The 24,997-nt window shown below is 27.5% G+C and overlaps 1 protein-coding gene across 7 annotated transcripts in view; it reads right to left on the reverse strand.

The window, feature by feature from the left end:
• Positions 1–24,997, reverse strand: part of LOC142327491 (band 7 protein AGAP004871-like) — a 243,013-nt gene that overhangs the window by 23,826 nt on the left and 194,190 nt on the right. For 6 of the 7 annotated variants that reach the window (XM_075370608.1, XM_075370607.1, XM_075370604.1 and 3 more), the window contains 4 exons: positions 23,515–23,670; positions 12,340–12,437; positions 8,730–8,891; positions 3,554–3,719 (listed from right to left, as the gene is read on the reverse strand). In XM_075370608.1, coding sequence (XP_075226723.1) covers positions 3,554–3,719; positions 8,730–8,891; positions 12,340–12,437; positions 23,515–23,670 — 582 coding nt within the window. Of the gene's footprint in view, positions 1–3,553; positions 3,720–8,729; positions 8,892–12,339; positions 12,438–14,998; positions 15,097–23,514; positions 23,671–24,997 lie in introns of all 7 variants that reach the window. The other variant, XM_075370606.1, reaches the window with a different exon arrangement.

Here is a 24,997-nt window from a genome sequence, read left to right on the forward strand (position 1 = left end):
TTCTGTAGAGGGTTAAATACCCTGCTGCATTATTTCAGGTAAACAATAGCAAGGGCAAAAGAACGATGAAACAATGAATGTAACAACCGAAAGCATTGTATAAATATTACACTTTATTGGTTGTAATACTAAAATAAAATTAAAAAAATGAAGAACAAAGTGTGCTAAAAGCCAGTTTCCCAAATTACTAACAAGAAGATTAAAAAAGTTGGAAAAAATGTTTTTTTCAACTTAGCTTTTCCATAGCTTTAAACTCTGAATTACACATTTTTTCCAGTAAAATTTATCCTTCAATTTCAACCAACAGCTCAGGCCATTCTGTTCATTTGGATTTGATAAAAATTCATGTTTTTGACCAAATCACAGGCAAAAAGGCCATTCAATTATTTTTCAGCATACTATTCCTTCAGGAAAAGTTTGATTGATAAAGTCTCTAACTTAAGAGTCTCTAACCAAGAACGAAGGTTCTTGTTTTCTATCTTGTTTTCAAATATAGATACAGCCTATATCAAACAGGATTATCTAACAGTCTTGGATAACATCTCAAGATATGAATTGCCTACAACATTTTTTTTTTAAAGAAAAGTGGTCCAAACAATCTTTTTTTTATGATCCTACACCAAACGTATCGTGAACTCCAGTTACATTAATTTTCTTTATAACTGTGCGAGGATCTTCTTTCATCAGACTAATAAATACAATTATTATGGTTTACAATGCAATTTAATTTGAACCAAGCTCATCAGATCATATTTGTTGAGAAAGAAATACGGATTTGCTTCATAATGAATAATAATTGTCACCCTTCTGCCAAAATTATCTTCATGAATCGTACTATTTATGGCTGAAATTCTTACAGTTCAGTTCCCTTAGAACCATTAGTAAATTTGTTCTTAGTATTTCCAGCCTAAAGAAAGTCTTTCTGGTTGATTTTTTCATATCTTAAATAATTTTTCTGCAAGAAGTTGTTTGGCTTTCTAAAATGCTATTTCTAGGTCTACCTGACTGTTAAACATCTTTAATATTTCCAATATTTTCAAATTTTATTTCAGCTTATGAAAGTGATGAGAGGTTGGTACAGAAGAATTAGGAAATTTTGCAGGGAATTTTTCATGGATGGCAGCAGTATCCTAATTATTTTTCCACCAAAAACTGAAGCATATAACTTCTTGTTCTTTGTAGTTAAACTAAAATGCCATTAATTTCAAAAATTATCTGAACAACTGAATATAATTTTATCAGCTGATTACTACCAACTGCAAAACTAAAATTTCCCACCTGTCTTAGACTGTTATAAATTTTAAATCTGGATGCAGGAGAAACTGGCTTCTAGCCAACTATGTATATAACTAATTGAAATTGAATAAAAACCATAAAATTAATAAAAATTAAGTGATCCTCATGTTCTACCATTAATCCTTTTTCAATATTGGAAGTATACCTGCAGATTTAAAAAAAATCTTGTTTAAATTGTTTTTAAAAATATAAACAATACATTTTAAATTATTAAATGGAAAACATTCTGCAACAAAATTACAATCTATCTTAGATAGAAATTTGTAATTATAACCACAATATATAATACATTTTTATATACTGATCAGGATAAAGATTTATTTAATGATACATTGTTATAACCTCAATATAACAATTAACATTTGCATTAGTCATTTTCACTTTCAAAGATTCAAAAACTTGGTTTTCTACATTAGATTCATTATTTGTAATATATTCCCATATTTCATCATCAGACAGAATCTAATATGACACCATAATATAAAAAAAAATTCCTTTCGGCATGCCAGAAGACAGAGGTAGATTTCACCATTGCTAAGTAGGGGAAACAAGATTTCCACCTTAAAGAAAAACTTCAGATTTACTAAATACAACAATGGTTGGATGTGAAAAAAGTTTCACATGTTTAGCATATGACAAGCCCAATCTTACAATTCCAGCAACACTTTGGTCATCCCTTGCCACAAGGGTTGGTCATATCAAAAATTGTTATAGACAAAAGTTTTAGGTAATGTTTAGAGGACTAATGATCACCTTAAACCGATTCGATACTGTGCCCATTAAGGGAGGTATGATTTTTTTTTGTCTTCAAAACCCCATTTTTTCCTCCTCTTGGGCCAATGGTTGGTGATATCAAAAAAATTTACTTGCACAGGTTTTAGACCCTTATCCAAAGAATAGTAGGAACTTTAAATGAATTTCATATTTTACTTAATAAGAAAGTTATAGCGATATTTTCTTGTTTTTTTTAAAAAGCTGCTGCATTTCCACCTCAATGGTTCGATTTTAGTTGTTAATGAACTCGACCGAGATTTTGGAACAATTTGAATGTGACTGGCACAAAATTACTGCAGTTATCGTGTTTACAAGAAAGAGTATACATATGTATATATAAATGTAAACTTTTGAGCTGAGTGTGATTTTTGGGTCTGGGGGATGTGAAATGGGAAGATATGTCAAAATTTTCCAGAAGTCGAATCATGTTACCCATTACAATAGGTAGCTTTCTTATGGAATTTACCTAAAAAAGGGAAAACTAACGTAATTTTGTACACAAAATTAGGTATGTCATAAGTAAAAGTTTTACAATTTTGAACAGATATTTTTTAAAATCTTTTATCTAAATGTTTAGTTGTTTTTTAAATATTGAAATTGAAACTGTTTTATGAGAAACAAACATTCTTAAAACTTAATTTTCAAAAGTCAAATAGTGTTCTTGATAATTTTATTTCCTAGGATTAAGTTAGAAAGAAAAGAGTTTGCAGAAAATTGTATATTCAAGGATGTTGTCCAACGCAGAATTTATCACTGTTTTCCAGAGAGTGTAAAACATATCATTCATATATTTAAGGTCTGTGAATGAAAGCATATCGATTTGAGGGCTCTCTTTTAAGAAATTTCTTCATCTGCATAGTAACATCATACATCATCAATGTGTGTGGAACTTGGGTCTTATGGGTCTATACTACTTTTAACTAAGATGTCTACTTTTCACCCCCACATCAGTTACACATAGGCTCATCCGTCCTTCTCATTACCTTCTTGTTCTTTCAATCCTATCTATTTTTATTATGTAAAAAATATTCATTCTTGTCACCATAATAATAATAATATTATAATAAAAGATATCGCATTCAGAAATTTTTGCATAAACAACATATCAAAATACCATTTTATACCATTTTTTACACATGATTAATTAATTATATAAATATTAATCTTTGTGGGAAAATGGAACTGAAATTTTTAGCATATGAAAAGCACCTATCTCAACCATTACTTATTTCAGGTTAATAGCGACTACGATGAGTTTTGGACTGCAGGGTTAACCTGTTATAAATTTTCCAGATCCTAGATGAACATCAAATTTGTAAGCTTTCATGACAAAAGCAAGCAAGATTTACTACTAATCTTATATAATAAAACTTTTAAAGTTTACTTTTACCATTATTGAAATTAAATTTCCTTTTGAAAATACAACTAATATTATAAACATATAATATTATATATTATTGACTTATAAAAGTAAAATAACAACCTGAAGTGCAGCAGGACTTTCTGCAATAACATCAGAAGCTTCTTTGAGAGAGCGTGACGCTTTCATTTCACCCTCAGCAGCGATAACCTTAGCTCTTGCTTCACGTGCAGCTTCAGCTTCTGCAGCCATTGCACGCTGCATTTGTACTGGTAGCCTCACATCCTTACTGTAAAAAATAAAATCAACTCAGAAATAAATAAGATCAAAATCGATAGAAATTCAAAATAAGAAATCTTCAATAAATGGAAGAAAGCTTTCTTATTACCGTCTTAATTAGATGTAAGAAAAAACTAATTAGAACAATTTGAATTTCAGAAACAGGTTGATGATCATTAATTCATAAAAGACAAATAACATAAACAAAACAAAGAATACACTTCTACAACAGAACTTTACTAAAACATTAAAATCTTCGATCATGATAAAAATAAAGAATGGGTTATGAATAAGGCAAAACAGAGAATAGTACAGTCAACTAAAACAACCTAGACTTTAAAAACTGTCAATTTTAAAGATTTAAAATTTTTTTTTAAATTTAATGACAAATATCTATCACACTTAATAATTTTAAGAGTTAATTGTAAATTTTAACAGATATTTATTTTCTATGACAAATTGCCTCTTGTGTCTGATGTTCTTTGTTCAGCTGAATTTTTTTTATATATGTTAGTGCTGACTGCTGCCACTGGGAGGTAAAGCATTTTTAACTATTACAACAAATAGATTGGAAAATTTTTAATTTCTCTACAAACAAGTGTTAAATACGCAATAATTATTAAATCCAAAAAAACTTTTGCAAAAGTATAATCACAATATTCATTGGAAGTAAATAGGCTATTCAATAATCATGAATTGTTAAATAATGTTCAATCCAGATTAATTTTTCATAAATGCGCAATATAAAATAACCATATAAGAAAAAAATTACAATGATTTATCACTAAATCGTATAATAAAAAATTCAGACTATATATAATTTTGATTTTACATCGATAAATAAAAAAATTCTACTATGGAAAAGAGTCTATCAAGTTAATTGAGAAATTTGACTGTATAAAAAAAAATACCTATTTCATCTTGTAAAATATCTGGGATTATTACGAAAATTTTGTGTACTGAAGTGCAGGAATCACCCGATTAGCAAAGTCAGACCACAGCGTGCAGTACAGGATATGAACAGACTGGAAAACAATGTCACTATGAGAGTTGTCAGGAGGTGACGAATATAGAGCAGGGACATAATTTGAAGTAACTGGGAACTGTGTAGCAAAGCATGGTGAGCTCAGTATGATTGAATTTGTAAACAAATATTACAATTCTCTCACCTTAAATTTATGAAACACATGTAAAACATGTAAAAAAAAAAGCTGAAAAAACAGTTGTAGGACTTTCCTGTCATGCGACTTACACACGCATAACTTAATTCAGCAAGTCTACAGCCTCACCCCCTTGACTTTATAAGTTGAAAATTTAGTGGTACAATGCCCCGTATATAGAAATAATATGACCAATTTTGGTCAAAATCAGTCCAATAGTTTTGAAGATGTAAGGAATGCAAGACTGAACACACACACATACATATGACCATCCGGAAAATTTCCATCTGGTTTTTTGAGTTCCTTAGGTGTCAAAATATCAAGATCCGGTGAAAATCACATATACCCAAACTAGATCGATTACAGTACTTTTTCTCTTTTACAGCTACAACAGCTAGAATGCTTTCTAGATGTAAATTAAAAGAATGAAGATACCAGTGAGATTGTATAATGAAATTGAAAATAACAGTAAATTTAATAAAATTTAAAACAAAAAACAAAGTTACCTAATATAAAAATAACTTATTTCGGTGATTTTTCTTTTATATAATGAAATATTTTTTATTTTGTTTGATAATGTCATGGAATATTATTTTAAGTAACATATAGCTAAAATAAAGTATTTATTGTATTATATATTAAGGTAAAAAGTTATAAAACAGTCAAATCTATTTAGGCCATGAATTGTTTTGTTTTATATTCATTCCACTATAACAATCTATCTCTGAATTTTATCTTTTCTGTGGCTTTTTTTTGGTAAATTTTTATATAGGTATGATATTGCCCTGATGTCACGTGTAGGCTTTTCTGTTTGATTTTGAAAATGTAGAGTAAAATAAAGTTATTTATTATTTTTGTCATTTTTTATTTTTCTATTATTTTAATCGTTTTATGTTTATATTTTGTATTTCTGTTACTTTATCTTTCAATTCTAAAGATATGGAAATATTTTAATAAGGTAAACAAATTTAGTGGACTATTATTTTCAACTGAAAGAAATGTTTAGCTTCACCTTGACTTACATGTGGATCGATTCACGAATTAAATATTAATTTATCATTGAACTTTTAGTATTTAAGCACCTATTATTTTAGATATTTATTTAGATAGCTGCCGAATGGGCTGAGTACAAATATTGTCCGACAATCAGCTGCATGAATCTGATTTAGAGCGTTAAATGAGTGGGGTGAGAACTGCAATTACTAAACACTACACTTACTATACTAGTTAAAAGCATCTGTTATGTACTTCAAAACACTTAAAATAAATACAATAAAATACAACTATACACAAATGCACAATTACTCAATGACATCACGCTTACTACATGTATTACGCACTACCCAAATTCACGGATATATGTCGCACAATACTTAGTTAAAAATGGAATGTGCATGAATGCGTGCAAGGATATGTTTGTGTCGTGCATTAGTCTCTATTCCACCTCTGAGTAATTAAAGGAATCCATAATATTACCTGTTATAATAATTTTAACCACATTTACTGAATTTAGTATTGTTTGTATGCCGTTAATCAAAACTTGAGTAATTTTTCTAAGCATAAATGTATTAGTACTAGCAGTTCATTACCTGCTTTTTTTTCACTGTGCAACTATATGTCTAGTCTACTGAATTGGTTCTCCATTTGTTCATTGGTTCGTCATTATCGAATGGTGTTCTCCATTCGATAACCAAATTGTACACACAACTAGTGTGTATTTGAGTACACGATAATTGGTATGCTATTACAGCTAAAAATACTCCATTATGTTTTTTAATGTTCTCCTTTATTTAGGTCAGGAAGCTTAAGTTGATGCTGTGAATGAAAATGATAGATTTTTTGATAAGTTGTAATAATTTTCAAGATCAGTCGCAGTCAATGGTTGCACGCATTAAGGAAAAGCCTCATTTAGCATTGTTACGTTGTAGGTTGTGTCATGTGTTTCAATTTATATAAATTTCAGTCTAAGTTTTGTTGTAAGATGACCCAGATTTCAGGGGCCTTTTTTCATGATTCAACTATCGTCTTATCTGCATAAATATACGATAATTATACCTGATGATAAATAAATTGCATATGCCCAAACTGGACTTATTACAATACTTTCCCTTCTAAAGTTATAGCTCTGCTATAGTGCTAAAAAGTTTACAGCTAGTTCAAAATTTTAGAACTAGCTAACACTATGACACACTGTAAGTTTCTTTTGAAGATTTACCATCCCTCAACATCTGCTGTTCTAATTAATTATCCTAATTTCATATCCAAGAATATGGCCTTGACTATAACCAAATAGTCAACTTACTTTCAATTTCAATAAAAATAAATGAATAAATAATTAAAAATTAACAATTTACTGAATATTTAAAATAAAATAAAATTCTATTAAAATAAAATTCCACAGAATGTGAAAAAGTGAAAACAACTAACAAATCAGAGCAATATGATTTACTTAATACTACTAAAATGATTGATCAAATTATAAGTCAGCAACAAGCATTATAAATTGCATATTGTAGACATTAATGTCAATACTGTAGTGGAGTTCAGTTACTTAATCTCTCATTCTGTTACTCTGTCGGCAAGTATGAAAAAGAAATCTGAAGATTTTGAAAGAGTATGAAAACAATGAATAACACAAGATAAATATTTTAATGTAATTCAGAAATTATTACTTTATTCCAATTTGGTATAAAAGAAGAAGAAAAATTTACAAGAAATTCTAATAATTAAGTTACATCAAGTATACAAGGTTTGTTCAAAAAAAGACTGAACGTTTTTAATTATGCGCCAATGGATATATTTCGTGCCAAGCGAATGGCAGCATTGTGTTTCGCAAAACCTCCTCTGTAACCTCATGTTCTTAGATTATTGATATCGTGTTTACTTTTCATGTTATTGTTATTTGAGTGCAACATGTTTAAGTGTTAGTACCGATTTTTATAATGTGTGTTTTTCGGGAGCAACGACATAATGTAAAATTTTGAGTAAAACTGGGGAAAACTTTCACATAAACTTTCCTAGTTTTGAAACAAGCTTATGGAGATGATGCTCTGGGTAATACGCAATGCTGCGAATAATTTTTACGATATAAAAGTGGTTGTCAGTCAATTGAAGATGGCCCTCGACCAAGAAGGCCTTCGACTTCAACTGATGACACATACGATCAGAAAATCAACAATCTGGTGCATACAAATCACCGACTGACTGTCAGAGAACTTGCAAAAAGGGTTAGCATCTCGATTGGATCATGCCATGACATTTTGATTGAAAAATTGAATATGCATCGAGTTACAGCAAAGTTTGTTCCTCATTTGATGACTGAACAGTAGAAAGAACATAGAGTGGACAATTGGCAGCAATTCCTTCAACAAACTGATGACAATGAAACATTCTTGCAAAGGATCGTAACAGGAGGCGAAAGCCGAGTTTTTCTCAATGTCGCTACAACATTGGGACAAAAGTTCAATCGTCAAAAAATCGCACATTACAAACACTTAAACATATTACACAAATAACAATAACACAAAAACTAAATGAGATATCAACAATCCAAGAACATGTGGTTACAGAGGAGGTTATGCAGAACATAATGCTGCCAACTGCACGTCACTAAATATCTCTGTTGGCGCATAATTAAAAAAGTTTGATCTTTTTTTTAACAAACCTCATAATAATATAATTTTAATACTTTGTATGAAAGGCATTTGTTGTTAACTGTATGTAAAAATAAATAAGCAAAACTCATATAATGAATAGCTTTAAAAGAAAACAATACTTTCATATTGCTATTAAAAAATCAAATTACCAATCAGGCTGCATGGCATTAAAAATATAAAAAGGAAAGGATGAAGTAAACTTACATTTCAACACGTTCAACCTTTACACCCCAAGGATCAGTAGCTTCATCTAAAGTTGTCTGCATTGTATGAGAGATTGTTTCTCGTTCTGACAAAATTTCTGCTAAATTTCTAGTGCCAAGAACATTACGAAGTGTTGTAGCGGCTAATAAGCGAGTAGAATGACTGGAAAATAAAATATAGGTAATTATGTATTACATAATTAGATTAATTTTCTCTACTACAATTAAAATAAAAAAATATTAAATTAATATTTATTAATATCATTTAAATAAATAAATATATGAGAAGGTAACAGGGGCTAATCCAAAATTAATTTAGGTTAACTGTTGAAAAATAAACCACCAATATGATGTAGGTGCAGTAGCTATTGACAGTCAATAATCTTCCTATAAACTTATTGAATTTAGTGTTAATAAAGTTTGTGAAACTTTGTTACCTGTTATTGTTGCTCTCTGTGAGATTCATGGCACGATTAGTTAATTTGGAGTGGAAGGACAAAGTGCTATGGAAATGTATCAGTGACTGTGTTGTGTTTACAGTAATTAAATTTTTATGTAACAATATATATAGAAAGTTATATCAAGATTTTGAAAAGGAGTGTACAGTTGTGCATGATAAGGAAGAAAACGTATGAAACTCAATTGTGATCGATGAATTTGTTTAAAAAAGGAAATAAATCTTCTATCATTTCATGATTTTGAAAATTCCAAGGCCTCATAAATTTTTAGATCGAATTTTTAAAGACTATGTTTGTTTTTGTAGAACAATACATAGCTCCTCTCTGCAGATCACACAAAGGCTTTACTTGAGCATTTTAAATTCTCTATAGCTCAACTTATTGCTAAGTGAACACAATCTCTTTACAAAATTTTGGGTCGTAGATGGTTACCCAGGATTTTAAGAATTTTAAAGAGTACATGAATTTAGTTAATATTTTTGCTAAGAAATTAATCTATAAGGTTCTGCAAAATTTGATGTTACAACACAATAAATGTCTGAATGTATGTGGTAAATATATGAAATGTAAGTAATAAATATTTTTTCCTAGTCTTGGTGTTTTCTTTTTTTCCAATAAACTGGAAGTCAATTTGGGAATACCCATTTTACACATAGCACTTAACATTATGTAACAAAAGATATCCTTTTATAAAAAAAAAGTACTGTAAAACTATACGAGGTAAAATATGCAGTAAAAATAAAATAAAGATGTGAGCAGTGTGCAATATGAAATGAAACACTCAAATTTAATTTTTTATTTTTCTATATGAAAAATATTTTTTTTTCTGTGACATATATGGAAAGTGGCACTATTTGAATTTATTTAATCAACAGCCCTAAGGAATGTCATCAACCATGTTTTTTTCACATGAGCTTCAATACCATCAATCACATTGCTGTCTACTGCTCACTGCTGTTTAAAAAATTATGACCTAAGTAGTATAATGGGCAATTTTGGGATATACTAACAGAATACAGGAAAAAATATCTACAAATAATAGGAAACTTGTATTTACTACTTGGAAGCTCATTTTAGACTAGCACATTTTATATCACAATGAAAGGAAAAGTTGAATGTGATGAAGAATGTAAATAAATTAGTATTGAACAATGATATGGAGTTTGGATGAGCTGGAAAAGAGGATAACCTCTAGTTACTTTCTCTGAACTCTTTTACTGCTTCTTGTCAAAATTTCATCACGGTCATAGAATAAGATTTTTTTTTTAAACAAAGAATATTAGTTCATTTAAGTTCCTACAATCCTCAAAAGATTGCATAACTTTTCCAACTTTGCCCAACAGACTTTTATTTGAACGAGTTAAAGATCCAAATGTTCATTAAAAAAAAATTCGTTTTGGCTCCCTTGATCAAATGGTGATTATAATTAAAAATGATACTATATTAAAAGAATAGTTGAGAAAAGAATCAAAATTCTTAAAAAAAGTGTTAAGTCCTAGTTGATCTTCTTGACCAAATGACACTTTAATCAAAATTATTTTATAGTATAACTGCTAAGAAAATCAAAATTCTTAGTAAAAAATGTTGGGTTCTAGTTGACCTCCTTGATCAACTGTTGTTTTTTTAACATCAAAATTATACTGTATTCAGAGTATAACTGCTAAGAAAATAAAAATGTTTAATGAAAAAATTTGGGTTCTATTTGACTCTCCTTGCTTGCACCTACCTCATAACAGCCACAATTTTAAAAACAGATAAAGTATCAGAAATAATAAAGAATTTAAAAATAATTTTAATTTTTAACTCTGGTCCCATGGGACTCATTTTGTTTAAAAGTTCCTATGTTGTCTACATTAAAACTAGATACAGTTGGATTTTCAATCTTGAAATTTAAATTAGATGTTTTAAGAATGGAGAAGCCCTCTTGTTCTATTGGACTTAAAACTTATTTACTGGAGTAATTATTTAATTCAATAAGTTTGCCCAATTTTGATGTAATGTTACTCAACAAAGCTAAAAAACATCATTTACAAAAATAAAGAGAAAAGGAGAGTACCATGATACACCTTGTTCAACAGGATCAGTAATCAGGCCAAAGCTGGGATATATATATATATATATATATATATACAATACTGTTTGTGGCTAGCCACATAATAAAAATTTTTAATATTTATGATTGCATATTCTTATATGTTTATAATTTTACTGGTTTGAATTTAATGAGTGATTTTTGGAAGAAAAGGTTTAACTGATGATGAGGGAAAACCTCAAATGCACTATTAGAAAAAAATAATAAGCATAAGGTAAGAAGCATTATTGAATTCTGTATTCTTGGTGGTAAATGGTTTTTATACTTTTGTCTTTGAGATATGAATACAGAGGGAAATATGGACAAATACAATAACAAAAGAATTATTTTTGCTAATATATTCTATTTGTATACAAATAATTCATATATATATATATATATATATATATATATATATATATAATAATAATAAATATAATAATAATAACATATAATAATTCATATATATATATATATATATATATATATGTATAAATTTCACACAAATAGACTTAAAAATTTGAGGATTTAAAAAAATTTAATAAATACTTCTATCATAAGAAAGTTCAACTTTCTAAGACCACTATATATAAAGTAAAAAATTAAAAATGATGAAAATGCTTCTATCCCTTTTCCAATTGTTTCAAAAATTTAATGCCATCAGTATCCTATGTATAAAATTTGTTGGGCCATTTTTGAAAAATTTATATTGAGCCAGTCCAGAGATATTAACCAAAATACAGGACAAGACATGAACAAACATATATACATCTTCTAGAAATTTCCACAACTTATTTGTGTTTTTTTTATTAAGGAGGTTTTGAAATATTGACGTTGACAAAAACCTGTCACCCAAAATTTTGGCAGATCACTACACTTTTCCTTTAAATCTATGCTGCTAACAGTGATAGAGCTATAGCTGGAAAAGTAAAAATAAGAGGTTTGTTAAGTACAAAAATTTAGAAAAGTTGAGTTTATAAAAAACTTCTACCTAATAATATGTAAATATATTAATACATAAAATTTTTAATAATATATCCTTGAAACAAGGGAATTTACAAAATATCAAAATATTTTCGTACCCATAATTTGTAACATTGTTGACAGCATCCATTGGAGCCTTGATTTTATAGTAAACAACAGCATCAACAGTTACAGTAACTGAATCCTTAGTCAGCACCTAATTTTAATCACACAACATAAAAACATGCAATAGACAGCAATGTAGCACAGCAGATGTAAAATAAAAACAATAATTACAATACACACAGATAAAATAATAAATTAAAATGCAGTGAACTGCAGTGCATTAAGTGCAATTTTTTTAAAACAAAATAAATATGTAAATAAAAAATAAAAAAGAGCACATCACTTAGCAAAAGTTGACAAAGAATGTGAAAATATTTTAGTTAAAAATTTTTTGTTTTAAAAACTTAAATAACTGAAATTTTTAATATACATAATTTCAATCAAAAAATTCAGGGAATAGTACATATTATAACAGATATTTCATATGAAGGCACGGTATTGATATGAAAGCAGACAATGATATACAGAATTAGAAGGGATATGAAGAAAGAAATAAGAAAAGTAGAATGAAGAAAATAAGATAATGTGAAACAGGAAAAATAGAACATACTGGAAACCAATATAATCTCAAAATAGGTAATAACTAATTTATTTAAAAAAATTATCATTATGTATTTCAAATTTTAAGAATCTCTCTCTTTGGCAGCGATTCATATGGTTTTCTTGACAAAAAAAAATTAATAAAATAACAATTCAAAAATTGTTCATAGAATAAAACAAAAATCATGATTGTGCTGACAATGGGGGGAAAAAAAGAAAAACAAAACAATGCTTAAAAACATTATTATATACAAATATTAGCGATGGAACAGTACGGTAATAGAATAAATAAATGTCAAAACTCCAAAATGCTGCAGTCTCAAATTCACATCCAGGAGTAGTTAATCTTAAATGGATTTGATGAACATGTTACTTGTAAGTTTTCTGTTAAGATTTACACAACTGCTCTGCTCTAGAAGTAATTAACATTATTAATGGCTAAGAACACCTTAAATGTAATTGAGCTTAAGACTGTCATTAAAAAATTATATTTAAATAAAAATTAAAAGCTCCTCACTTTTTCAACAAAATCATTTGGCATTAGTTAATTAAAATAATAAATCTATTATCAAGAAGCAGACACGGGCCAGGTAACTGTGGGTAATTCAATCTCATTGAGGCACCAGAATAGTACACATAAAGAGGCAGAGAAATGCTGTATTTTTATGATTAAGTTAAACCATTTTTTTTTTGTTAAACCTTTTGTACTTTATTTCTTAATTATTTCAAAAGAGTTTTAGAAATGTTCACTTATCTAATGTAGAAAAAATTACTTTTTGTTCACATTAACATTATAAATATAGCTAAAACAGATCAATATTTATAATTTTAAAAAATTCTCCTTTTTAAAAGAGTTAGCAATGGTTTTTTTATTATAGAAAGCTTATATGCAACAGTATATTTGGCTCAGTGAAGAATGCTACAGGAAACCACTTCCTCATTACATTTCTTAGTAATCTTAGCATGGGATGCTTATTATTCTTAAGAAGACTAAGTTAATTTAATTTGTGTCAGGTTGTCTAATCAATACAATTAAGACAATTAACATAACATACATCCATATTTTAACAAAAGTAAAAGAATTAAAATAAACTTTATAAAAATATTGATTTAAGGGGGAAAAACCAACTATATTATAAATTAATGCTTTAATTATTTTTATTTTTTTAATTTTGGCATTTTTTTATTCAAAAGCCAAATAAGAAATAAAAAAAATATTACTTTGTACTTATCAGCATTGTTTTTTTGGATGCTTTCATTTTTATTAAAAAAGTTTATTTTATTAAATTTATTGAACTCTTAAGTAAAATAAAATACAAAAAATGCCATAATTTTTGAAATATTGGTTCAACATTAAACAACACTTTATCACTGGATTTGAATGTCAACTAGATTTCAATTGGTTTGTGATGTTTGTACACAACAAATAGTACATTCAACTAAGTGAAGTCAGCAATCAGAGACACCTTCAATCTTCATTTAACCTAGCATAAGACGTGGATCTCATCTCAAGTGAAGATATCACTTTTGGGTGTACCTTATTAGGTTAACTATATATAACCTCAGATGATTACCAATAAATAGATATACAGTATAAGATTACAGAGAATAAGAAGTCTGTTGAAAATAATACAAAAATCAATAAGTTTTGGATAATTTTTTTAAGAAGCTGGCAATTTATCTATTCCAAAAAATAATTAAGTCAGTACGATGCTATGTTATAAAACATATTTAAATGGTAAATAAGATATACATTAAATATTAAAAACAATTTTTCTAAGTAATTAATGTAGTAATTGTAAAAATATGTTTAACTTTTTAAAATAATTTCATACTATTAACAAAAAAACTATGGTATATAAAATTATTAGATTAATAATTTTAATTTAAATGACTTCACTTCATAATTAAAAAAGCAGATAAAAAATTAGAAATAAAAAAATACAATTAAATTATTTACACAAAAAGCATGAGAATTAGCAGCCATTTTAAAACCCCATTAAAAAGTTTAAGAAAAATAATATTTATAAATTAAAAAAAGGTGTATGTGAAAATAAGAAAAATTTATAAATAAAAATAGAAGGAGAGACTGTCAGGTAACATCAATAGTACCTATAGTCCTCAACATTGTTGGTCGCCATTGTTGGACTGTTCACTCTGTAGAACACAACAGCGTCAACATGAACAGTAACAGAATCTCTTGAAAGAACCTGCACAAGACAATATTTAATGCTTAAGAAATGATTTATAAATTATGTCGTTACTAAATCCAACTATATATATAATACAAATAAGCGGTTAAAAATTCAGATTAAAAAAATCTAATAGACTACAAAAAAAATGCTACATACAATTTATTTACATAAATGAATTCTATCAGAAATCTATATTTAAAATAGTATCATAATAATAATGTAAAAAATAAAACTTTAACCGTATTAATAATACATTTATTAACATAACTGTATTATTAACATTATATGAATAACGTTGTATTTTTAGAAATCTAGGGCTTATATTTTTAAGTATCTAAAATTAATATTTTTGGAAATAGGATTAATAATAGAGTAAAAATTATAATAAAGATAAAGATTTGAAGATATAGAAGAAATGAAAAAGCAGGATGTACTGTGCAAATGTAAAATACTAACAGCAGTAAAGAGAGAAAAATTATGATATCAAACCAGTTAAGAAAAGAGTAATTAATAGTTAACAATGATGATTCTTTACTCATATTAGTCATGCAATTACTTAAATTTTTAAATAATATTTTTATATAAAATAAAAAAAAATCATTTTAATCCTTTTGCTTTGATATTCAGTTATGCTAAATCCAATTTTATTAAGTGATCACAAAAGAAAGATTTTACTTTTTTTTCTACAAGATTACATTGTAATTAATTACAATTATTTATAGATTTAATCTTATTAAACATTCTTTTTTTAAATATTTAATACTGATAATAATAAAACCATCAAAACAGAAAATAGCTTTACCACCCTCAGTTAAGCTTTGCTTCTTTTTTGTATGACAGCCGGTTTTTTAAAGTTAGATTGTCAACCCATATGCCAAAACTTCATTATGGAAGACCATGGAGCTTCTGTCATACCCAAAGACGGTCAACCCATATGCCAAAACTTCATTATGGAAGACCATGGAGCTTCTGTCATACCCAAAGACGACATGGTGTTCCCATACCCTGGCAAAATTTCCCCTGCTTTAAGATATTGAGAACTCGCTTCTTCACATTCTTCTTGTGACTATGTAACAGCAACCCATAAACTGCTACAGATTTCCCTAGTGTTGCGTCAGCGATTTATGAAAGTAAGATTTACTAACAAATGACCTACTTCAACTTAGTTTGATTGATTAAGTCTTCCTTAGATTGATTAACAGGTCCCAGGGCTCCTGGATTTGTAACTTTAATAGAATAGTGAGATGAGCTTAAAATTTACTACTGATTATTCTAAGAGTGAAGTATTTTTACTTCAATGTTTACTACATTTTACTTACAGTAAAGTATTTTTATTTAAGTTGATAACACATTGTTAGAATCACTAGTTCAGTAAATTTTATCTTCATCTCACTGGTCTACTTACTAACTAGTAATTAGCTAGTTGTTCATAGTCATGAATAGAACAGTTTTTAATTTTGAGAACTGTTATATAATTACATTTTTTAAAAATTTTAACATATTAATTTTTTAATAAAGATTCTCTTATGATAACAATATCAAATAACATATTTGCTAAGTATATTTTGTTGTTTTGATGGTTTCATTATTTGCAATTTATAAACAAGTAAATGAGAAAGTTCTTCTCCTTTACTTATCACTAATTTTTCCATTTTCCAAATGCCTAGAAAAGATGAGATTTATGTTATTTATCTGTTAGAGAAATTAAGTAAAAATTACTTTGTTTAACAATATCTAAGTTGTTAAAAAGAGGTTGAATCCCTCTGCCAAATTTCAAAACATTTCTATTTTTTTTTTATTCTAAAGTTGAAATTACATAGAGTTATTCTAAAAATGTATTTAAAATAAACACATACCCGTAATTTTGATTTACAGTGTCTAAGGGATTAAAAAGTGATTAAAACTTTAAGAATGAAAACATCAGAATTTATTATTACTACCGAGTTACAATTCTAAAGTTATTTCTAAATTTAAACATCAGGTAACAATTTATACCATTCACTGAGTGAATTCAAATTGACCAAAAAATCACATACTGATTGATAGGTAGAAACTGTTTTTACAAATGAACAAAAATATACAAAACAGTAAACTTAAAAGGGCAGTATTTGACTATGCATAGAATGGGTGTTTTAGCTAGTAAATGTACAATGTTTTCATAGGTACATATAACAGATGATCCAGAAGTCAACCGATCCAGAATGTTTAAATCTATTGCTCGGCAGCAGGGATACATTGGGAGGTTATTGTTACACCACTAGTAATAGAAATTCTTTCCTTAATATTAAAATATCAGCTTTTGTAAAGTTATCTAGAGATCTGAAATGAAAATTTCAATAAAGCAACAGACTTTTGTTTTAGAATATTATTTGTGAACAAATTTTTATGTATAGACACAGGAATTATTTTGAAATATGTTTTCTGATATTAATGTGCTGATTAAATCATGTATAAACATTCATTTCATCTCTTCTGTAAAAATGATGATGTCAGAGACAATGTGCTTTAATATTCTTCAGTACTAATGTTGAAGAAAAGTTTCAAGAAAAGTCTTTATACAATGAAAAAAAAAAAGACTCAGTTTAGTGTACCATTTCTTCACAACAAGAAATTATTGGATTGATTTTTTTTTTAACAGTTCTGTAAATAAACAGATTTATCAGAGCATTATAATTAGATTTATTGATGTTCTAGAATCTACAGATAGGTAAAAGGTAATGGCAAGCATATACAAAAGGTTTTAATGGCTATCTAATTTTAAAAAAATTTTCGTTTGTTTTTATGTCTCCTGACCTTATATCACCAGATTACTTTCTATCGGGCTTTTGAAAAAGATATGTATAAAAATAATTTCAAGATTTTCTATAACCAACAAAAAAAATTAAATTTATAAAATTAGAGCAGCTACCTTAAGAAGGTATTTACAAATATGATTACAAGAATGAAAGCTTATTTGGAGATAGATGGTGGATATAAATTCTGATATTAAAGCTTTTCAGCTTTTTTCAAGATAACAGATTTTTAATTACATAATTTTAGCCAACTTTTCAGTATTATGTTTCTATTTTTAAAAATAGCAGAAGCCTAGCTTTATTCAACAGACATTTCCCTAACTAGATAGGAGACAATTCCCAGATTTACTCACTAGAAAGTTACTAAAGCTCACACCACAGACACAATATTTTCTTATGTCCTCGATGGATCTAATGCAGTGTAACCCATATTTATATTTTTTGAAATAGGGAGTAAAGGTTCAGTGATACAACATAAAAAATGAAACAGAAAATCTATAGATTGAGTAACTGTAATAAAAGATAAAAAAAAATATCCAGCAGATATCTCAAGCGTTTCTTCACGCAATAATCATTCACTACACAGACACAATTGCTTGGGAGATCGGGAAATGTTTATCCGAGATAAATGTAACACATTACAGATTAAAAATTTTGAACTGACCGGCTTAAATACATGCTGCAACAAAAACAGAACAGTTTTTCATCAAAAATTATGTTCCTGAGAATAGTTCATTCAGGCATTACTAGCAATCTCATCCATCCTTGGAATTTTTTAAAACTAGGATATTTGTGAAAATATCCAACTGAATTGTACAGTCAGATCTCCATTAAATGATTAAATTTTTAATAATAAATTTGTTAAAAACATATTTTAATTCTTCATATTTTCTGTTTTTTTAACAGACAAAAATTATTTTAAAAATAAATATAGAAAAAACTGTACAAAATTATAATATTCAGAACATAATAATATAATAAATGAATAGTGAAAGGATTACAAAAGAGTCAAATAATATTAATGCTTCCGGAGTAAAAAAAAAAAAAAATCAAATGTGAAAGCAATTTAATTTGATTAATTCACCAATTAATCACATTATGAATACAAATATGCTTTTACATAAGTTCAGTCACCTAGAGTTCATATCAATAACCTGTCGCTTAATGCATTAATAATTGGCGATCAGTCAACATTTATTGACTAACTGATGTGCTCGATATTTTTTTTCTTTATACTAACATTAATACAAAAATCAATAAACAGAAATTTATTTTCTGCTAAAAAAGTCAATATTTAAAACAATACAACAAAAAAAATTTTAAAGAGCTTAATTGTTATTTTTTTTCTTAATTCTCAACAAAAATGTTAATAAACAAAACTGTATCATATTATATTTAATTAACTCACCATGATTTAAATGTTACTAGGTACAAGGTAGTACGAATAACAAAATAAACAAATTAGTAACACTGAAGAAATATGCTAACAAGTAACTTTCTCAAATTAATTGACTGGAATTCTTTTGGCAATTTATGTTAATTTTAAACATAAGGGACAGCCAAGAGATAAGTTTCTCATTTTGTTTGTTTTTCTCTAAAAGAAAAAAACTAGTTAATAAAACCAGACATTTAGGCAGTTTTGTAAAAACTATGTTAGTTATATCTGATTTTTTTTACGCAGCAGTGACACACACCTAATCAATAAATTCTAAACTAACCATTACATTAGCGTCACTTTAACATATACAACCATGAACTATAAACCATTTTACATTCTGCTGATAGATTTGTTAGTCGTGAGAATTAACCCCCTACTTACAGATAAGGCCGTATGAATATCCAAAGGGTTCCATGCTTATATACACATGGTTCAGAGAATGCTACAAAACATGCAAGATAAACAGCACAACAGCAGGTTAGCAATGTTCAATTGTAAACAATGTTTTTAAGTTTATAATATCATATATCATGGAATTAGGATTGATGAAATTTGTTTTCATTGCTCCCTCGGAATTAAAACTGATGTTCTAGCAAAAAAAAAAAGAAATTTTCATCTGTATAAGATGGGTTTCAATTTTAATCAGGATATTTACAAGCAAATGTGCATGAACCTAGCCCAAACTTCTAGACACGTATAAAGAAAAGAATAAAGGTCTAAAGTTAGATGCTGCTGTGTTTGGTAATGAAATCTAGATATATTATTTAATCTGAAATAAAAATTAAAAATAGGTTTAAAAATAAGTTTATGAGAGTTTTCCAGAACAAGCCTTGCATTATGTAAAACAGGTTATGTATGAGAAACATATTTTGGGACTCAAGGAGTTTTACTGACAAAATAACCAATCTGCGAAAATGAAATCAAAATTAATGTAGAGAAACTATGAGCTTCAAATAAACTTTAAGCTGGCTCAAATTGAACTATCGTGGAATTTTAACTCTCAATCTTTTTTCCAATAATTTTAAAATGAAAATGAATTGAAATTCTAAATAAATGAAATGAAATCCATTGCTGCAATTTTTATAGAAACAGGACTCAGAATGATACTAACAAGCATCCAAAATTTGTGTTAGTGTTGAAAATGTTTAGATAAAAAAAGAATGATTGGAGAAACATAATGTGAGAATAACAAAACATAATTACAAAAATTTTCAATTTAAAAAATTATTTAACTTTTATCCACAAAAAATAAACTTAATCTTTTGATGATGTACAAATTTAAGAGTAAAAATTTAATTTTAGGAAATAAAAGTACAATCTTAGATCAGTAGTGCTTATTATTATTTCTTTTTTTTTTAAATAATTTAAAAATCATCACTCAAATAATTCATTACAATAATTTATATACTAATAAATTACAAAAATAATTCCAATCAATGAAAAACAAAAAAATGCATTTACAGTAGAACTGAGAGGCTCTTTGGAATCAATTCTGGAATCACATTCTCGATAATCAGATTTTTTCAAAAACTTTAGCATAAACAACTGAAAAATGGATTTTTCTGTTTACAATGATTAAATAAACAAAAATTCCTGAGAATGTTTTTTATTTACATGATTAATTGGAAAAAAAAGTCTAAAAACTTAAAAAAAAAGAACATGTATACACTCAGTAAAAGTAATAAAATAAAAAAAATTAAAGAAACTGCAAAAAACTATTCTTTTTAAGACTTAAAAGAAAATTAAGTAATCAATTCAACCAATACCCTGACTTATTGTTTGTTTGAAAATTGCTATCCTGATTAACATACAAAATTTGAGTTGTATAGGATTATATAAAAACTGATTCTAGTTACTGGACAACAATCTATACTAATAAAAGTGCATACAGCATATACATCATCTGTCAGATGTTTAGGTTAGCTCTCAAGAGTGTTGCCATCCCTGGTACAACAGATGATAGAAATCAGATTGATTAGAATTTGTATATCTGCTCCATGGCAGTAATTGCTAAGTTAAATGACAGAATTACTAATATACATACTGCACGACAATGAATTATTCATCTCTCTATAATGATATTTGCTTTCTTTCCAACAATTTATCAAGCTAATTAAAAATGAAGAACAGTGATATAGTGAAGGGGAGTCTCTTGATTTAATCCTTCCACGACATTCACTAACAACCCAATAAAAAAAAATGAAAAAATAAAATAAATGCAGACATTACTAGTTGTTAGAAATTTACAGTTGAAATTCAAAACTATAGTAAAGTAAACAATTCAGTTAAAATCAGGTTGTGAAATATCGTTTCATTTGTAATGAATTTGTCTAAACATAATTTTTAAGATTAATTACCACCTTGTACACCACCACATTCTTTTAGCTTGGTTTCACAACCCCTAGAACATCTAATACATTTAGAGAATAAATCCTCGTAAACTAATAACAAAAAAATACTAACAACTGAAACTGAGTAATTAATTAGTTCCTCTACAGATAATCAGATTTAATCAATGCTAGAGCACTGTCCTTCAAAAAGTAATTGATACTTTTGGTATTTAGCAGCTTATAACAAATTGTTATAAGTATAATTATTAAAAGTAGTTAATTCTATCAAAACCTAAGAAAACAATAAGCCGGATGTACTCTGAACAAGAAAGGGCAAGAAGATCTGAAACTCTTAGAAATTACTGGCAAAAAAGAAAAGCTGAAAAAAAAACAAATCAGCAAGAAAAGAAAGAACTTGTCAAACAAATGAACTAAAGTGGTCCATTATGGTCTTAAAAATTGCTAAAGTAGTAATGTTGATTAATAGTTTGACCTTCAAGAACCGAGTGAAGGTATACAATCCCATGAATATAAAAAAAACAATCATCATCGCTTTGAATTTTGATTTGCTCTTGCTTTCCAATGCATGGACTGATACTTAGTTTCAAGATCATAAGTGAAAAATCAAGATTCATCACATGTTATCACTCTTTTCAAGAAGTTTGAGTCATTTTCAGTGGCATTCAATGTGTCAGAACAAACATTTTCACAAGCTTCTTTTTGTTTGATTGTGAGAATTTTGGGCATCATTTTCGTCCAAATATTTTGCATGTTAAAATTGTTATGTAAAATTTGCCTTATGCATTCTTTGTCAATTCCTACAGTTTTAGCAATCACACAAATTGTTAATCGATGGTCAGATCAGATTTTATTATCAATTTTTTCAATATTCAGTTTTTGACGTGGAAGGGTGACCTGGGGAACATCATCTTCAACGTCTTCTTGACCATCTTGGAAACAATTAAACCACTCAAAAACCTGCACACATAATAAAAATTCATTGCCATATACTTTTTTTTTTAATAAAAGATAAGTTTCAGTAGCAGTTTTTCTAGTTTCATATGAGATTTCAAGGCAATTCTTTGCTCTAATAAAACACTTAACATTTTTTTGGCAAAACAAAACAAAAAAAGAAGTGTCCTTCTTTTTTTGATCCAAACAAAGGACACGACCAGACTAATATACTAATATGTCTACAGAAACTGGAGTAGCAACAATCGAAAAAGAAGGCTTCAAGCTACACAGCTGTCGGTCGTATGAATTTGGCACATGCACAGTTCTTCTGTAGCAGCATTAGTCTTGTTATTTAACAACCACACCTTGTACAATCATAAATGGCAAACATTTGTGCCAATCAGCTGTATTGTTAACTTCACTGACTACAAATTCATCAGTTTTTACAAAATACCAACAGAATTCAATAAACAATCCAAATGGCAAATGCACCCAACATTATTAGAGTTTGGGATCTATAGAAACTAGTTTAATAGTCTTGGGTTAGTCAGTTTGAATTACATCCTTTTTCTGTGTCCTTTTTTTCAGGCTTTAAAACATTCTTTAAAATATTCTCAGTGTGTAATTAAACTGTAAAAAGGTGCAGTTTAATACATTTTCCAGGACAACTATCACTTATTGTTAATCTGTTCTGCTATACTACAAATTCCAGATTCAGGTCTGCTTGACAATATATTTTCTTTTAATTATGTTTAAAACATTATGTTATCAATATGTTTTGATCATTGGGATTTAATTAGATAAATTATTTCAGGACTGATTGACCAACCACTCTCTTTGACAACTGTAGGTCTTGAAATAATATTTTTTTTATAAATCATATATTACATGATAAATTAATTAATTTGATTTTGCTTACTTCCTGAGGTGGTACATCAAAAGATACAGTACGAAGATCAACTTTACAATATGTATCAATACATGGTAAAATAAAAAATATACCAGGTCCTCTTGCACCTCCAGCTCTGACACGACCCAGTCTAAATATTACAGCTCGTTCATACTCCTGCACCACCTGTGCAAAAAATAAAAAGTTTAATGTTGAAGAACTGCATGACTGATCAAAAAAACTAATTAAATTACAAATTAATATAATTAAATATCAATCAGTTTATTCAACATATTTATTCTGTTTCCATCAATACATTTATTAAATATTAATTATTTAACCACCACACAATGGTGGTTAATGTTCACTTATGTTACACACAAGTATCCTTACAACATTTTTAAGAAACTGTTTACATAAAATTATCAATACTCATATATATATGGCATCAGTATGTGAATTGATGGTTTAATTCTGTTCAACAGAAAAAATAAACACAAGATGATATTAAAGAAATTAAAAGTTTTTATAATATAACAATTTACATGTAATATGTAACAAAAAAAAAAAATACAACCAATTTTCTTGATATAAAAATAGCAAAAATAAATTTTTTAAAATAGGATGGAAGCTGTACAGAAAATAATTAACATTATAATTAACATTATTAAAATTCATAGGAACTGCTACATAGATAGTAATAAAAATGATACTTATGAATAGACAGATTAAAATAAATGAGGTAAATAAAATAACTAAAAAATACAGCTATGATCATAAATATAAAAATAAATTTAGAAAAAAGCTTAATTTACAACAAAATTCTAGATAAAGAAAAGAAATTAATCAGGTTAAAAAAATAAAGGGCAGATACTAGATACTATCTTACGGTTAAAAAAAATGAATGGATGTTTATATTAAAGATATAAACATTGTGTAGGCAGCAATGTTTGGAATATGTGAAACAAATTGTTAGGGATGTAGGATGTGTGGGGTAAACCGAAATGAAATGACTGGCACTAGATAGAGAATATTGGAGAGCTGCATCAAACCAGTCACTGAAGACAAAAAAAAATTAAAGATAAATATAGTTGCTTTTAAAATAATATAACTTTTAAGCTGTTAAATATTAACACGTAACAAGAAAAGAACACATCTACAATTTATGTAGCACATATAAAGTAAATGTGACAAATGCAATGTAATTACATAGAAAAAAATCATTATAAAAAAAACATTATAGAGCATATAACAATATAGAATGAAAAACTATTCAAACATGACTTAATGAATTAATTAAAAATTCAAAATAATCCGGTTTATAGAATAACATGGAATCATAAAAATAAACAAAAACAACAGAAAGACTGATTGCCTAGAGAAAAGTAATAAATCAAATTATTCTATATTTTTATTTATGGAATGAAGTTTTTAAACCTAAATTTATCACAAACAAGAAAAAAACCCTAATAAAGGAAAATTACATTTTTACCAAAAAGCTTAATCTACATAA

This window comes from Lycorma delicatula, chromosome 7, assembly GCF_047948215.1.
Source record: "Lycorma delicatula isolate Av1 chromosome 7, ASM4794821v1, whole genome shotgun sequence".
Lineage (NCBI taxonomy): Eukaryota > Metazoa > Arthropoda > Insecta > Hemiptera > Fulgoridae > Lycorma > Lycorma delicatula.